At 37.1% G+C, this 16853-nt stretch overlaps 2 protein-coding genes across 2 annotated transcripts; one reads left to right on the top strand and one right to left on the bottom strand.

The window, feature by feature from the left end:
• Nucleotides 1-1869: 1869 nt before the first annotated feature.
• On the bottom strand, nucleotides 1870-13048 carry LOC141814575 (26S rRNA (cytosine-C(5))-methyltransferase NOP2B-like). Its single transcript, XM_074702516.1, has 17 exons — nucleotides 12633-13048; nucleotides 12391-12551; nucleotides 12203-12266; nucleotides 11935-12068; nucleotides 11757-11840; nucleotides 11549-11623; nucleotides 11392-11463; nucleotides 11219-11292; nucleotides 7872-7924; nucleotides 6533-6642; nucleotides 6364-6432; nucleotides 6194-6268; nucleotides 3515-3607; nucleotides 3352-3431; nucleotides 3174-3273; nucleotides 2217-2533; nucleotides 1870-2142 (listed from the first exon to the last, which is right to left on the bottom strand). The coding sequence occupies exons 1-17, from the start codon at nucleotides 12874-12876 to the stop codon at nucleotides 2085-2087; spliced, it is 1863 nt and encodes a 620-aa protein (XP_074558617.1). The 5' UTR covers nucleotides 12877-13048; the 3' UTR covers nucleotides 1870-2084.
• Nucleotides 13049-15366: 2318 nt separating this feature from the next.
• On the top strand, nucleotides 15367-16833 carry LOC141814576 (uncharacterized protein At5g39865-like). The gene has a single exon (XM_074702517.1). It carries the CDS (start codon nucleotides 15446-15448, stop codon nucleotides 16706-16708), a length of 1263 nt encoding a protein of 420 aa, XP_074558618.1. The 5' UTR covers nucleotides 15367-15445; the 3' UTR covers nucleotides 16709-16833.
• Nucleotides 16834-16853: the final 20 nt, after the last annotated feature.

Here is a 16853-nt window from a genome sequence, read left to right as displayed (position 1 = left end):
CAATTATTTAATTAACTAATCAGAAGCATAGTTGGTCCGCACTCCTCGTCCTTCACTCAATGGCGGCGGCTTTGGCCTTCTCGATCTTCTTCCTCCGGCGGCGCTCGGTCTAATGATCCTCGACGCTCCACCATTAATTATCTCTGATCCACCGATCATATCCTGCTCGATTTCGAACGCAAAATCTTGCAAATTATAATCAACGCAATGCTGAGAAGCAGGAGGCCAGAATTAGCGACAAAGATCGAGATCGAGTATATATACTATCGCTGCGTGGGGATGGCTCTTCTCATCTTCTGCAGCAGCAGGAACTCGAGGATGAAGGGCGTCTTCAGCGGAAGGAGGAGACGAGGAGCAGCAGAGGCAGTGAGCGCAGGCTCTGATGAGGTAGCGCATGGTGCAGTGCAGAGAAGAAGAAGGGAACGATGTCGCAGAGCAAACAGGCCGATCGCATGGCGGTGCTCAAGCAGCGGCTGCTAGTGTTTATACTTTCCGTTATTCTTCTCGTTTCCTTTTGGTCCTTTAAATTAAAAATATATATGTATATTCCATTTCAACCCCTATTAATTTTAAATTATTAATACTATTAAAAAATGTATGCCTGTGATTTTAAAAAGTCTAGGAGGCATATTGAAAAAGCCAATAATCTCAGGTATTGAAATTAAAATTTTCTTACTTTGGGAGATGCATGGAACAATTATTGATGACCACGCTGCAGAATAATTACTACACAGCTGGAAACCAGCGAATCCGTCTAGTACTTTCCCCTCGTGCCAACTTTGCTTCTTAATTGTTTAAAGAGTTTTAATGAAAATGAATCGTTTTTTTTCCATAAAAGTTTTATTTTCTCATAATGTATTTTTATTTTTAATCTTATTTTTTTAATGATAAATTCTGTTTTAAAGTAAAGTAAATTCGATCGGTGATTGTATCAATTTCAAGTACCCTATTTTTATATTAATTATTAGATCCAGAAAGTATTAGAGAGGAATGAATAACGTCGTGTTTAGAAATGGTTCGAATTCAAAATCATTACAGTAGAAATAAATAACACATTAATAAAAAAATATAATTGTTTTTACTTAATTTGCAACCGTGCAACTACTATTTCAAGGTCCATAATTTATTTGACCTCTTAAATTAAGCAATCACTATTCACCTTCTTCTCGAACGAGAAGAAAATTCGTTTCTTTATAATAGTAGAATTCAATAACAAACCTATAGACCCCTAGAGAAGAAGATCCATTTTTTTTTTACAATAATAGAGTCCAATAACAAACCTATCAACCCTTATAGATTAAGTGCAGAAAATAAACTAATAAAAAAAAACCACTGACAAAGTACTACCAAAGACTAGACAAAGTACTACCAAAGACTAAACTCGTTTGAACTAGTAGTTTTGTAATCGTTGCATCGTGGAAGCTTAAGCACATCACCTAGGAGACTTGAATTCATAGAGTTACACTTGAACGATCAAGGAATAAGTTGTTCTGCAACACTAGTCGAACCCTACTTTTATATGGTGATCCGGACACCTGAATCAAATTCCGAATGCCTCCACCGAAACTTAACCGATCCAACCTCATCACTGACTTATCCATTTATGAGCACCTAGAATATTGACATGAAAGTATCTAACCAAAATTTTGTGTCAAACTTTCTCTTTCCGAGCATCTAGATTCCTTCAGGACGCCTGAAAACTAATGTGTATCGACCGCTTCACGCGTGCCAACTCAACTTGCTCGCTAAAAATTACCTTTCCAGACGCTTGGAGTACATCTGGATGTCTAGACCATTCTAGACTCCTGATGCTGCATCTGGACATCCAGAATCACTGATTACGATCAGCTTCTGTTTTGAGTTCCTGCATCACCGAGTTAACACAAGCTGACAAGCACAATAGATAATGGGTATGATTGATAATTTTCCAACTATCCGGTCTCAACTTTCGATCTCCCATTATCAATAAGAATTATAGATAATCTACACAATCATTACAGATCCATCATTCCAAACAAAACTTGGACCATATGCTGCACTTGTTGGTGCCTGACCAGCAGAATTCAGCATCTCAATTCACCACTTCATGTCTCCTTCATGTTGCCTAAGCCTCCCTTCCGCTGAGGCTTCCTTCTCTTAATCCTGTCAGTAGACGATCGACATAAACCTCCAGAATAATATTCGATGCAAATATGTCAAGTTCATTAGAAACTTACCTGGGCCCATTTTTTTCATTAGATGAAAATTTCCGTTTTCTCTTTGCCTGATCAACAGATGCAGGTGGTGTTTTCCGATAATTCTTTTTACCACCTGCGGGTTTGATTTTCTTACCTGCATGTCTACCAGCATTCCTACTAATACTTGTATTAGATTCTTTATTTTTCTTAACAGCTTGTGCAGTCTTTGGCAATTCTGGGTTCCCATTCAGGATCTCAGAATCATTATCACCGGTAATAGCTGCTGCCTCAGTTTTTCTTTCTGCCTCTTTATCAGATTGAGAAGTTGCTGGTTTGGAATTGCTTAGCTTTTTCAACTGCAGGTAGAATTAATGAAAGTGCCGGAATCAGAAACATATATTTTAAGAAGTATCACAAACACTTTCAAAAAATTGATAAAGAATAACAATAATTTAATGTTTGGTATAACTGAACATCCAACCCAACAGAAGACATGGATAGTTAACTCTTTTCTGAAGAAATGCTAACAGTTGATTAAATAGGAAAATCAAATCACAATTACATGCATAACAAGATAGACAAGTCACCAAAGAAAGAGGATCGGCTAGGTCTAGTGATATTCAATTGTGTGCAGGACAAAACCAAGCCTAGACTTCCCTAAATATCAAAGAAATGGTACATAAATTTTAATTAAGAAAATTAAAGGAATTCTACCATACTAAGAATGATAACAATTTTATAGCATGAATGCAAATCAGGAACTGCACAACCTACAAACAGATATGCAGAGCAGCAATGAGTAACAATTTTCCTAGTTGCAGAAAGAACAAAGTAATTGTGACATTCTGCAATTTTATTTTATTTTTTCACTAAAAACATTTTTTAAATGACTTATTGCTTATCCCTGAAATTGAAGGAGATTGCATTTCTGTATCAGGAGCCTCAAAAACTAAAGAAAAATGCTAGTGAGTTGCAATGTATAAAGGAAAATTATACCTTAGCAACAAAAAATCCTTCCATGTTATTTACATGTGGATAAAATCTCCTTGTTTTCTCCAAAGATGGATGAAATCTGTGTTCCCTGAACCTTATGAATCTGTTGGGGAGAAAAAAAGTCATCAGGAATAGTAAATGACTATGAGACACTAGTCAAGTAAATATTTTTAGGTCATACCCTGGGCGACCAAAGTCCAAGCCACATGGCACAACTTTTACGTCCCTCTTTTTTAGTGCATAGTCTATGATTGCTTCATTCTACAAAATGAACAATAGACAATAAAAAATCAACATATTGGATATTAGCATCAATTTCACTGATCACTTAATATTTTGCGGACCTCATGAACCAACATGGAGCAAGTTGAATATACTATGTATCCTCCTGTCTTTGACTTAGCATCTACTAGATCAATTGCTGCTAAAATGAGTTGCTGCAACAGATGGCTAATTAGACAATCATTGAAAGTCCACAATATGTAAACATCAATGCATATATAAACAAGAGAATCTGAAAGATACTTGTATCAACCACAATTTGATTGAAATTTTATGCTGAAGAAGCAATATTAAAACAAATAATTTCATAAATGGATGCAATGTTCTCCGTCTGTCAGTTGCAAAGTTTAGATTGTTTGATACTTAAATATGCACCACCATGAAGCAGAAAAGTTAATCTATATTATAGTTACGCAACTCACTTCATCTAGTTAAATTTATTTCATGTGTGAGTATTAACCACAAAGAAGATTAACTCATTCTGATGCAAAGTAGCCTGAAAATATATTGAATCTAGGAAAAAAATTAACAGGTCTTGATAAGTTCATCACCTGGTAAAAGTTCACCTACACAATTCAATTTTCCTTGTCTAAATCCAGTATTTGGACCAAAATAGTATTCAGAGAATTAGTCCAAGGAAAATCTTGGTAATGTTCTATGCCAATAAGTCTTGCATACCATGGCATACCAATCATAATGGTAACCATTTTCATTACATAAATAGTATTTTACAATCAATACATTGTTATATTCATACAATCCATACCACCCAGTGTGGTCTGTTATTTTAATTTAAGGTCGACTATCCTAAAAGCCCTTTTAGACTGTTCACTTCATAAATCAATTACCTAAAATTAATCCATATTTGCATCCTGCTAACTACCAATCTTTTAACCTTGATTGTGGTACCAATGCCCCTCCTAGCCTGGAATGGTAGTGTACCATAGTAGCTAGTAAAGAGATGCAACAAAGTTTGGTAATAGTTTGAACCGTCAACCAACAAAGTTATAATTCACTAAATTATTAAGACACGTATTAGTTGGATATGTAATCAATTTTAAGGTAACTAAAAATATTTTCTATGGATTATTTTACCTATTTGGTCTTCTTTTCTCATCCATGTATGACGAGGGAAAAAGTGCATTCGGCTTTGGTATAAGACCATATCTAGCATCATATCATATCAGGCTACAAGCAAGTGTCAAGTACTACCTATTTGATTATGGAAATAGGAAAGCAATTTCTCAATAAAATCTGATTCTCAATCACAGCAGACTAATGTGAAATTGCAGCATAAGAGAATTATGTTTCTACATTGTTAGAAGTCAGAAGTTGATATTATAGAAGAAATACAATTATGACTATCAAATAGCATACATACATGCATCATTGAAGTCGTAAAGAATCTTTTAAAGTAACACGATTTCTAAGGTTGCATTCCCTACGAAGGAAGGAAACGCTGATAAAAATAAGGTGGTAGAAAGACCCGGTCATCCTCATCCTTCATTTCTTTTAAATGAAGGAAAGGAAATAACCAAATAAATCTTTCCTCAGTTTTTGCCAAATCTTCTCCACCGTGTGCTTGTAGCTCAAATCCAATCTAAAAAAAATTCAAAATAATGTATTTTTAAATATATCTTTTTATTTGTGCTTTTTATATTTTTCAACAATAAAATTTTTAAATTTTAATTTTTATCCCTCTCTCCTTCCATCCAAGGAAACTGACAGAAGGGGGTGAGTGTATTCAGTACCTTCAAAGGAAGTACAAATTAGAGAAATATTTTCCTACTAATGCTTCAGTCCTATAATTTTTTTCTCTTGGAACTAAACTAGTCACGACCTGCAGATGGTCAGTGTACCCATTCTCATATGTTTACAAGGGCTTGGCGTCAGTGAGCATGGTGAAGAGACAGAAAAGGAGACTATTGCTTGGTAGACCATTCTTGCTTAGATATCACTTTCTGACATGGTTCAACTATGTCAGTGCTTCTTCTGAGGCACATGTCATTTTAAAAGCCGAAGCATGGGTGAAACAATTCAATCTTCCTTATAATGAACGAGATGAAGCCAAATTTAAAGCCATGATATCAATTTCCCATAAGGCACTTATAGCATGCATTACACATGTTCATGAAGAGGATTTAGGAAGCAGATCAATGATGAACTTCTGGTTTAGAAGTTTGTCCTTGATGTGAGAAGATTAATCTGATCAAGCTAGAAGTTTGTCCTTAAATGTAAGCTGTTGCTTATGTGCATTCAACCAGCACAAAAACTATTGTATTATACCATGACTAACTTGGACATAGAGACAAATAAAAATTGAAAAACTTGATTGCATTAAATTAATGTAGATAATAATATGGGGAAAGTGCAGATCATTCAGTTGAACTAAAACTGAATCCCTACAATTGGTTTAGGTTTTATATATTTTTATATAAGTGTTCAGGTTCAATTCAGTGTATCATTCCTCTCATCTGAACCAAATGTGAAACCATCTATTCCAACCTTACTAAAAATTATATATCCATGCACAACTATCTAAAATAATATTATACATTTAACCATTTCCTTTCATCTGCATGCTAAATGCAATTTATGTACCACTACTTAAATGCAACAAGTGTGGTAATGTATGGTTTTCACACAGCAAAGTAAAACAATATCTATTCTCCCCACTGTAGTTGCTGTAAGCGTCAATCAACCATTTCCACTAAATAACATTATATAGGAATGACAACTACCTTTTGCAGGAAAACACGAGTCTGGACATCTTCAATTGTCTTTGATGTTTTAATAGATTGCTCTTTAGATATAACCTTCAAACAAAAAGGTCAGCTAGTTTCACATAATTCACCAAACAAAGGAATTTACCACTGCCTTAATGTTTGACTAAAATAAGTTTTCAACTTACCCCAGTACCTGTGCAGGGGGCATCCAACAATACTCTATCAACAGAATTGAGCCCAAGAACCTTTGGTATCTGAGTTGAAATTATACAGGAACAGCAAAAGATGTCTTGAAGTCAGCAATTTAATTAGGTCATTCACTGACTATCTTAATTAAATATTCTCATAACTAACCTCCTTCCCGTCGTAATTACAAATTATTGTATTAGTAACACCCATGCGATGTATATTAGCTGTAAGCGACTTCAGCCTGCTCTCTTTAAATTCATTTGCATAAATTATTCCTGGCAGAATTAAGGTGAAGAAATTCAAAGAAAATCTCAATAACTTCAGAAGCAATCAAATTACCCAAACAACCATAGTGAGCAGTGACTATATAACACACATAAATCAAATAATATGTTATGAACCACAGACAACATCCTATATGTTCCTCATCTGTAGTAAAGAAATTTCTTTGGATTCCATAGTAAACAAATGCCTACTGATGCAACTTTCCCTCCTATGTACTAGAACATAGCTCCATAGCACATGTAAAGCATTAGCTCAATATCTTGGAATGTTGTCCTGCTAGTTTTTCTTATGCCAGCATAGATAATGTGGTGAAACTAAGAATGATTGGCTAATTTAAAATAGCATTCACATAGAAAATCATGCTTCTGAATCCTTTGAGATTGGCTAATTTATCTTTCAAGCCATCTAACAATATCAATGAGAATACTAGTAAAACTAGAAGCTATCTTATTTTGAAGTCTATAGTATAGATGGTATTCAACAATGTCTTTAATTTCCTTCAACAGTAATTAAAAAATGAAATGCCAAGCCAAATGCAATTATGATTTCTTAGGAAATATTCACAGTAATATCACTTAATTAATGGATTAAAAATTATTTCTCAATTGGGATAGTCACATATGGTCATAAAAAGGAATAGAAGTGAAAATGTTTGCTAACAACATTATCACAACCAAACAATATTTGTCCAGAATATTTTGGGTGCTATAGGAATTTGATCCCACAATTGAGCTCCACAAAAAATTATATCACTATCACAAGCAATATTCAAATTGATTAAAGCTTCAATCAAAGTTCAGGAAGTGAGGAAAAGAAGCTTGGAAGTTTGGATAGTCTCATATGATCATAACCAGAAATAAAAAGTGAAATTGTTTGATAAAAATTATTATCATTACCAAATCATATTTGTCCGGATAGTTTGGATGATGTACAGATTTGATAACTTACAAACTTCTTTGATTCTCTTTGTCTTATATTTTCCACTCTAATTATTCAACTCTTCTACCTAAGAAACTAAAGATTCTCTTTAAACATATCAATATCATCTCAACCTATACACTTTTTATTCTATCATCTACGAGGTTCACACAAAATTCCACTCGGTGACTAATATTTTTATTGTATTCTTTCTAGCAAACCCACAAATTACTGTTAGCATAATTTCCAATAAAATTGAAGCAATTAAACAACTAATCAAGTAAAGCACATATGTGTTTGCCTGTATTCTTCATAAGGGCAGCAATATATGTAATTTTACCACCTGGAGCAGCACTGCAGAACAAAAGGAATAATAATTAGAACATAGGCATGATGACTCACAATCAGACTTATGTATTCAACCAAAAAATAAAAGAGACAGACAGACTCACAATGCAAATAGATGTTGGACAATGGATCATTCGCAAGATGCAATACAACAAGCCATTTAAGTGTACTATTAATTATTTGAGGTTGACAATATGCATCTTATCACACAATTAGGCAAAATCACAAGCACTATCCAAACTTCTTAGAACATGTTAACAAAATATTTTATATTAACTTGACTCAATCTAAATTATTTCAGATTAATCAAATAAGATTTTTAATTGCAGATGCAGACCTCATACAATATGTGGCTCATGCAAGGTCCACCTAGACAGCCTAAGCAGAAGCCATTTAAAATCACTTGTAGAATAAAAAAAAATAAACATCATATATTTCATGACTTCATTTCATGATTTGAAATATAATGTAGAAATATTACTAGGAGGACTGCAAATAGAGAGTGCAAATTCATATAAAATAATTATTGAATATGAGTTACACACATGACACATTATATGAGAAAAGGTAAGTAAACATATATATTATCTAGCTTAAGGTTGGCATTGTGAATTAAATAATTGTGTTTTGTCCACATAGATAACTCAAAAGGATTCATTTAGGACTTTGGGCTTGTCTTAATAGACAATTCAAAGGTATCCATTCATAGATTTGACCATTTTGATCAACTAGGTAGTCGAGGAGGTCATGTTGGCAATGGCAAATTGCTCTCCCAACAGAGATGGCATATTCACCATTAGAGGTGTTCCACCTCCAGCATTTAACAAAAATATAGGGTGGCAGAATGGGGAAGGCGACCACACATCTTGGATCCCTACAGCTTGGGAAAAAAGAAGGAACAAACCTTTACATAAGAGATCCAATTTACTCTTTCCAAAATCCAAGCCATCAATATCTAAATCAACTGTGGACATAGATTCTAAATTCAACAAGCTAGATTTGATCTCCTAAAATCTAATGGTCAAGAAAAATCTACTTATGTAGATAACATATGCCAACCATTTATTCAATAGGTTTCACAGGTGTATAACCCCACTTCAGAATGCCCAACAAGATCATGGTACATGGATCCTACCATCCCTATCACACAAGAAACATGCACCATGTGTCCATGAGATATATGAAAAAGTTAAAAGAATTTCTAATTGCACAAACAGAGCATCCTTCACTTATACAGCAGCACGTTAGCACTACATATGCATCACATGAAACATCAACATCACCATAAGACGTATGTGTTGAGTCACCATGCCAATGTTCAAACTATGACATGCAGCCATGTGGCACAACCTGTTACATGTACTGACATCATTCCACATAAGCAAAGCAATGCAATATCAACTAAAACAAGCCACCAAATCATTAAAAAAACTCAAAAATAAAATAAATAAATAAATCAAGTTTCAACTTTCAGGAATTTTTGGATAATAATTTTTAAAATTTTAAATTTTAAAAATCATTAAAAAATTGAAAAAGAATTTTCAAAACTATTTTTGAAAATCCAGAAGATTTAAAAAGTGATTTTAAAATTTCAAGATTTTATGATTTGAAGATATTTTAATATTTGAGTTTAAGATTATTTATATAAATTGATCTTAAGATATTTTAATACTTTAAAATCTAACAAGTAAAATTCTCTAAAATCTTTCAAATTTTAGAAAACTTCAAATTAAAATCTTAAAATTTCATGCAAAGTCAAAATTAATTTTCAAAATACAAAAGCAATATTTTATGTAGAAATTCTCACCTATTAGAAAGATTTAAATGAGATAACCTAATCACTCTACTCAGAAGCAGATATACCTAATAATTTTGTTAGTTCAAATTTATTATACATAGAAGATAATTGATATGTTCGAGATAGTTGTTTTGTTTCTGTTTTTTAGACGGTAAATATTCTAAACAACTTTGTTTCTCAATTACTTTGCTATTTTCTAAGATAGATGGTAGTTTCATTGTATGTTGTAGCTTTCTAGACTTCCCCAAAAACTTGTTCATGGTATCCTCTTATCTTATCCATTTTTCCCATCTTCACTTGAAGCCACACAACAATCAGTTCATGAAAACAGACTCTAAGATAAGTAACAATTTGTCTTCATCTATTAGGTCTAAATCTAGAAGGAGAGTCTTGGCATAATGGTAAAGTTGTTGCCATGTGACCTTGTGATCACGGATTCAAGTCACAAAACAACCTCTTGCAATGCAAGATAAGGTTGTGTACAATAGACCCAATATAGTCCAACCTTTCCCTAGATCCCACATTGAAGGGAGCTTTGTGCACCGAGCTACCCTTTTGTCCTTTTATTAGGTCTAAGTCTACCTATCTATAGTGGTTGCACAATCCTTTGATGAAGGATTATTATTACAAATCATAAATTAGATGGCAATGGTTACTTAGCATCAATCAAAGAAAAATCCAAGGAACCTAATGTTGGCTGTGAGCTTTTAGGGTATTTCTAAATAAGGTCAAACTAGAAAATATGCACAAACTTCTGGGCCAGTTAGCAGGAAATGATTCAAGAACAACAATTAGCAAATTTTCTCACAATGGTACTACTCTTCATGTGCAAGATAAATTTACTTGAATATTTAATTCTGGAACATTCGACTGTATGACAAGCACCCTATCTCCATTTCATTGGAATTAAAATTTTATTATAGCAAACATAACATTATTCTCTATTGCTAAAAAAATCAATAAGACTGACAAAAATAGCTCTCCAATTTGTGTTGTGTGTACCAAGTGTATTCTACTATTTGGTTTCCATTAGCAAGATCATCAATGAACTTAATTGCACTAGTACATTTGTTGCAAATTGTGAATTCATGAGCTAAGATAGAGGAGGATTGGCAATGCTAGAGAAGATGGTGAACTAGTACATAAAGGATGATGCTAGGGTGAAAAAAAACCTCAAAATATATGGAATAAGCCCAAAAAATTGAGTTGTAGGATCTTTTGCCTCATAGGAGATCACATCCTATGAACCCTTATCATCCTTAAGTAAAACATAGTTCCTGGCAAGCATGTGGAATTACTCAAGATATTAAGAGATCTACGCTCTAGAGAAGGATCAAATTGATTATGTTCCAAATAAACAAGCAATGCAATGTACCTAGAATAGGGAATTAAAAATTCTACATGTCGATGCTATTGATGAATGACACTCATGTAATGCATCTGCCAATCTAAAAAGAAAGAAATAGTAGAAGCTCTTGAAGGATATACTAAAAGCTACTTACGCCATGTCTACTATTCGCTCCTTTTCTTGTGGAGCTAGAGCCATCACTGGTAAAAATGAACTTGCAGCTTGTTTCTAAAAAGCAGAAAAAGAAATGTTAGATTGAAGTATGAAGAAAACAAATAAGGCAAATTAATTGATTGCCAAGGAAATTCAGTGCCACAAAATGCACACCATGTAGTGTCCTGCCAAATACTCAGGAGTTGCACCAATTGGCACTTGAGAATCATAAATAACTAAACCAACCTGCGATAGTATATCACACATCACTCTCCAAGATTCTACAAGAAGGAATACATTGAGAACATCTAAGAACCGTGACTGATGTTACCTTTGACCATTTGCCTATTGGATCCAAATTCACTCCTCTGTTTATTAGAACACCAGCAAGATCACGCCTACGAGTCTATCAACTAAAAAATTAGAAGCAGAAAGGAATGGGTAACATAACAAGAAAATCAGTTATAAAAGCATCATTTCAAAGAGCAATTAACTATCGTGACATGCCAGATCTTTGAAAAAGAAACAAATAACGCTACCTTTAAAGTATTTGTGCGCAAACATTCTGGTCGGCCCTTTTCAAAAGCCTCAAGTAGCTCAATGAGTTCAACAGCAGGGAATATCTACATTGAGAAAAATAGGGTAGCACAAGAGATGAGAAATCAATAATGTGGAAGGTAGTAAATGACAATAATGAGTGGCAACAATCATCAGCACCTCCATGAAAGTTTCAATTAGAAATTCATTGTAGCCATAATAAGACATTATATCTGTTTTAAGCTGATTAATATAGTCCTTCCTTGAAGTACCCTCTTGCCTCAGGCTTTTGAAATTAGATAGTACGCGAACAACTGCCAAAAGCATCAAAGGCATTAATAGTACCAATTAAACACCACAGAAGAAAATTCAATATTCATTTTAAATACATTGCGCCGTAAAAAAAAATTGCCAGAACTTCAGTTATCAGAGAGATAGGCCTACTCACTTTCGTTGATCCTCCGATGAATGTTTTGAAGATTGGGCGGTTGCTGAGCTTCTTCTTCAAGTTCCTGCATCATCACTCATACCTCAGTACAAAAAGTGAACCTTTTGTGATGATGTTAAGACAGAAGTTACAGAATGCCAAAAATTAAAAAAAATAAATAAATAAAAAACAATAGAGGCAAAACAGACCTCTTTCGTTGGCAAACTGAACTCATCAGATTCCCCCTTTATATTAAGCTGCAACTCCTCTTGCGCTTCCTCCTCTGCCCTCGCTTTTGCCTCGTCTATGGCTCTTGATTTTGCTTCCAGATCAGATTCATCCGAATCTGACCCCAGCTCTTCCACTTCCTCTGAAACCAAATCATCGAAAACATCACGCGCACGACAAATAAAACTGACAAAATCAACAAACGTGAATCAACCGCAATTACCACTATCGTCGCTGCCGCCGAGGAAGTCGTCGGCAAGGGGTTCTCCGTCGGAAGAAGCACCTGAAGAGGATAGTTCGTCTTCCGGGTCGGAGGACTGGCTGCGGTCATCCTCCTCCTCCTCCTCGGAGCCTACATCGAATTCGAGAGATTCAATCTCTTTGGAGGACGCATGAACTTCCTCCTCCCTTGGAATCTTCTTGTTCAACTTCTTCTTCAGATTAGATTTCTGCGACACTGGAGCCATTAGCGGAGAGTCCGCGAGGACCTGGGAAGAAGGAGGGATGACGCCGGTGAAGATGACGACGTGCGAGAGCGATAGATGCGAGGAGGGAGATGGAGAGGCGGAGAGCTTGCCGGTGCGATCGACGGCGTGAGAGAACCAGAGATGGGAAAGGGAAAGACCGAGAACAAGAAATGACCGAGAGACGGAAATGGGAATAAATAGCACCAAACCCTAGATTAGGGTTTAAGAACGAAAAAAAAAAACCGGGCCAGATCAGGGCTGCCCCGCCCGGCTCAACCCTGCGCGATTTATCGGTTTGGGTCGGGTCTAGCTCGGCCTGAACATAAGCCGGGCACTGGAAATAGGCCCATATCGGACGAGAGAATTATTTATCATTAATATAACTCAAGAATTATAGTGATTACAATACAAATATTTTAATCCTCATTCTATTATATTATGAACGTTAATATTATATAATAATTTTGATATTTTATAATATAAAAATAGAATCTACCGGTGTAAGTTAATAAAATGTCAAAAAAAATAAAATCACAGAGCACTGCATGTTCTAATAAATTAATTTTGATTTAAAATGATTAAAAAATTTTAAAATTGAAATTATCTATGGAATATTTCTAAAATATGCTACGATTTAGGCATTATAAAAATTAAAATATTGAAATATACCTATCGTAATTTAATAAAATACCGAAAAAATAAAATCACAGGGGCGCTGACAGGCCGTTACGGAGGTCAACGGCGTACCAGAAAGGGCGGTAGGCCAGCGTTCTGATAAATCTCGCGACTGTCTTATTAATTGTCTCCACTGCCACATTCGTTATTTTTGTTTCTTTATTAATTTAAATTAATTTTTCTAAATAAAAAATCACGTCGAAATAAATTAAAAATCTTGCCAAGTCATCAATATAATGAGACAATGAATTATCGGGACCATCCATCAAAATGGGTATTAAATACATTTGTACGATTTAAATTTTGTAAAAATACTATTTTTCAACGAGTTGCAACAAACACTAAATTTGTGCATGTAATTTATACAGAATTGCTAAAAAAAAAAAAATCATATTAAAAAAAATTTGAAAGATTAAAAGCAATAACGTACTGATAAATAGTTATGGGGAATTTGTTAGTAAAAGTATATAAATTTCTACCACCTTATCTACTGAAGAAAAAAAATAGTATTCGACTTAATAAATTAATTCTATAACAATAAATAGTGCAGGGCAATTAATTATGCTCGAAGAGAATTTTAATGAAGAAGACGACAAGAAGAAGTTGGTTCCATGTAAATTGAGGGGAAGTGATTAAGGGGGTTAAGTGGCCTAAACACTATCCTTTTAAATTCTAATCTGTTATCTTAACTTTGGGATTATAATTAAAAATTCCATGGTTAATTAATTTATGTATGTTTAATGCGTTGGTTGGCTGGCAACTCCCATAGTCCCATCCAATTCATTAATCAAGAAGCAACTGGATATTATTATTTATGAAATCATTTTTTAATAGAAACATAACTGGATAATTGAGAATATAAAAGGAAAAGAAAAATAGAATCTAGTGTATTTATGCAAAATAAATAAATAAAATCTTTACCAAATTTGGAGGCAAAATAAGGAACTACTATAAATAAAAGAAACTCAGGGTGCCTTTGTGAAATTTAACATTTTTAAAAAGGACCGATACGTAAAACCACATAGCGCGTTTCTTTGTGTTATTCTGAAGCAAGCGTTTGCGAATTTAACAGCGACGCGACGAGGAAGAAGGAAAAGGGAGGAGCTTTACAGTGCTTCGCTGTTCCACCTCGCCTTCTTCGGTTCTTCCCTCTGCTAGATCTCCATGCTTACCCTAAAGAAGGAAAGAGAAATGGAAGAAGGAAGGTCAAAAGGAAGGAAGAAGTCAGACCTCGCATTTTGCTAGATCATGGTGGTTTGGTGCTTTCTTCCCTTTGACTCCTGCGCGCATTTGAGTTGATTTCCGCGTCGTAGTGGGCGGCACCTTCTTCTTCCTCCTCCTCCTCCTTTTTCTTCTCCCTCTTTTTCTCGTCACTGACTCGTTCCAATTTGATTACTTTTTGTCATCCGAGTTGATGGGCACGAAATCTCTGTCGCCCTCTGTTTGACTTGTTCTTGTGCTATGGCTGTTAAACTCTCCCTTCCCTGTTTCTCTGAGTTGTAGGGAGTCTGGTTCCAGCTAAATCTGATTTGTTCCGCTCTGGATTTCCTTTTTTGGCTACCAAGTTGCCAACTTTGATCTGTTCCTGCGATCAAGTGGAACTTTTGTTAGTTTTTCTGTTCTGTTCTTCGTTGGATTTGGTGTTTCATTAATTTAAGATTCGATTTGATCCTGTTTCGCATTCCATTTGGTCGCCCTAATCGAGAGAGGTTTCGATGATTTTTTTTTGAGCTTCCTCGGGATTGAGAAATGGGGATGAAGCGTGTCTGGGAATGTTCGTGAGCTTTATGATTTGCGGATCTCGGGGCGGATCTCGAGTGCAGGTGTTGTTGAATCTTGTCGCTGATCGTCTTCTGATCGAAGCAGGGAGAGCGGGCGGCTGTTTGGGATCGAGATGGGTTGCACGGGCTCGAAGCAGCTACGCAGCGGGCGGAGTCCCGGTGTCGTCGGGCGTAGCCAGTCGCTTCCCGTCCATTTGGCCGGCGGCAGACAGCAGCGGAGCGGGGACGGCTACCACGCCGTCTCGCTCACCTCCACCACCCTCGGCTCACTGATGCTCGACCAAGGAGACGACAATTCCGACGAGGAGGTAACGGCGAAGATCTCCGCCGAACACCAGGTGGCAGCGGTGGCGGCGATCAAGGCAGGCAGCGCGAGGGAGATCGGCTGCTGCGCCGATACTTGGTCCGAGATGATCGAGCGGCGGATCCCGAAGACGCCGACGATGACCCCGCCCAACGAGCCCGAGGTCATCAACGCATGGGAGCTCATGGCCGGCCTTGAAAACGCCAGCCCCCTCCTCCTCCTCCCTCCCGCCGCCCACTACCGCTCCTTTTCGTTCCACACCGTCCGGGACGCCCACCGCTCCTCGCCTGACTCCGAGTTCACCAGCAGCTACTCGCCCAAGCCGGAGTGGATGGAGCTCAGCCCCGATGACTCCGTCTTCTCCGATTTCGACCCCGAGATTTTGTCCGCCTTCCGCGAAGCCCTAAATCAATCCCCAAAGAGGGAAATGGAAGGGGAAGAAGACAAGAAGAAGCCCTCTCTCAGCGTTGTACGAGCGAGGATCAACGAGTTCCAGCAAAAGATCGACGCGAAGAAGGCGAGCAGGAATCCAAATTCCGCAAAGGTGGCGCCTTCCTGCAAGTGCCCGCCCGCCGGCGAGGGGAAAGTGGTTTTCTACTTCACCAGCCTCCGCGGAATCCGCAAAACCTACGAGGACTGCCGCACCGTGGACACGATCCTCAAGGGCTACGGCGTCCGCGTCGACGAGCGGGACGTGTCGATGCACGCCGGGTTCAAGGAGGAGCTCGTCGGCATACTAGGCCCCGGCTACCGGCTGCCGCGAGTCTTCGCGGACGGAAGCTACATCGGCGGTTCCGACGAGGTGCGGCAGCTCCACGACCAGGGGATGTTGGGCAAGCTGTTGGAGTGCTGCGAGATGGCGCGGCAGGGGAAGGGCGGAGGCCGCGGTAGCGGCGGGGAGGCGGGGTGCGAGTGGTGCGGCGACGTCAGGTTCGTCCCCTGCGAGACCTGTTCCGGCAGCTGCAAGGTCTACGTGGAGGAAGACGAGGAGGATGAGGAGCTCGACGGAGGTTTCCGGCGATGCCCGGAATGCAACGAGAACGGGCTCGTTCGATGCTTGCTCTGCCGTTAATGCTCGATCAGTGCGTTCGACGTATTGAGTTACATGTACAGTACGGAGTCGGTACGATTTTCATTTTACACCTAAATGTTTTATGTTTCATTTTACCCCTCAATATTTAGAACAATTATAAGTGATGCTCAGTTTGCATAATTGA

The sequence above is a fragment of the Curcuma longa genome, chromosome 21 (genome assembly GCF_044706935.1).
Source record: "Curcuma longa cultivar G26 ecotype Majalengka, Jawa Barat chromosome 21, ITB_CL_G26_1.1, whole genome shotgun sequence".
Lineage (NCBI taxonomy): Eukaryota > Viridiplantae > Streptophyta > Magnoliopsida > Zingiberales > Zingiberaceae > Curcuma > Curcuma longa.
Note: the sequence above shows the minus strand (reverse complement) of the source record. Positions and strands in the feature narration are given on the sequence as shown.

What these genes read in the sequence shown, in the direction of transcription:
- LOC141814575 (XM_074702516.1), bottom strand. Translation starts at nt 12,876, where the DNA reads ATGGCTCCAGTGTCGCAGAAATCTAATCTGAAGAAGAAGTTGAACAAG. An exon ending in CAATAGGCAAATGGTCAAAG is followed by an intron (nt 11,464 to 11,548) that starts GTAACATCAGTC and finishes ATACTATCGCAG; the next exon opens with GTTGGTTTAGTTATTTATGA. An exon ending in GAGCGAATAGTAGACATGGC is followed by an intron (nt 7,925 to 11,218) that starts GTAAGTAGCTTT and finishes TTTGTTCTGCAG; the next exon opens with TGCTGCTCCAGGTGGTAAAA.
- LOC141814576 (XM_074702517.1), top strand. Translation starts at nt 15,446, where the DNA reads ATGGGTTGCACGGGCTCGAAGCAGCTACGCAGCGGGCGGAGTCCCGGT.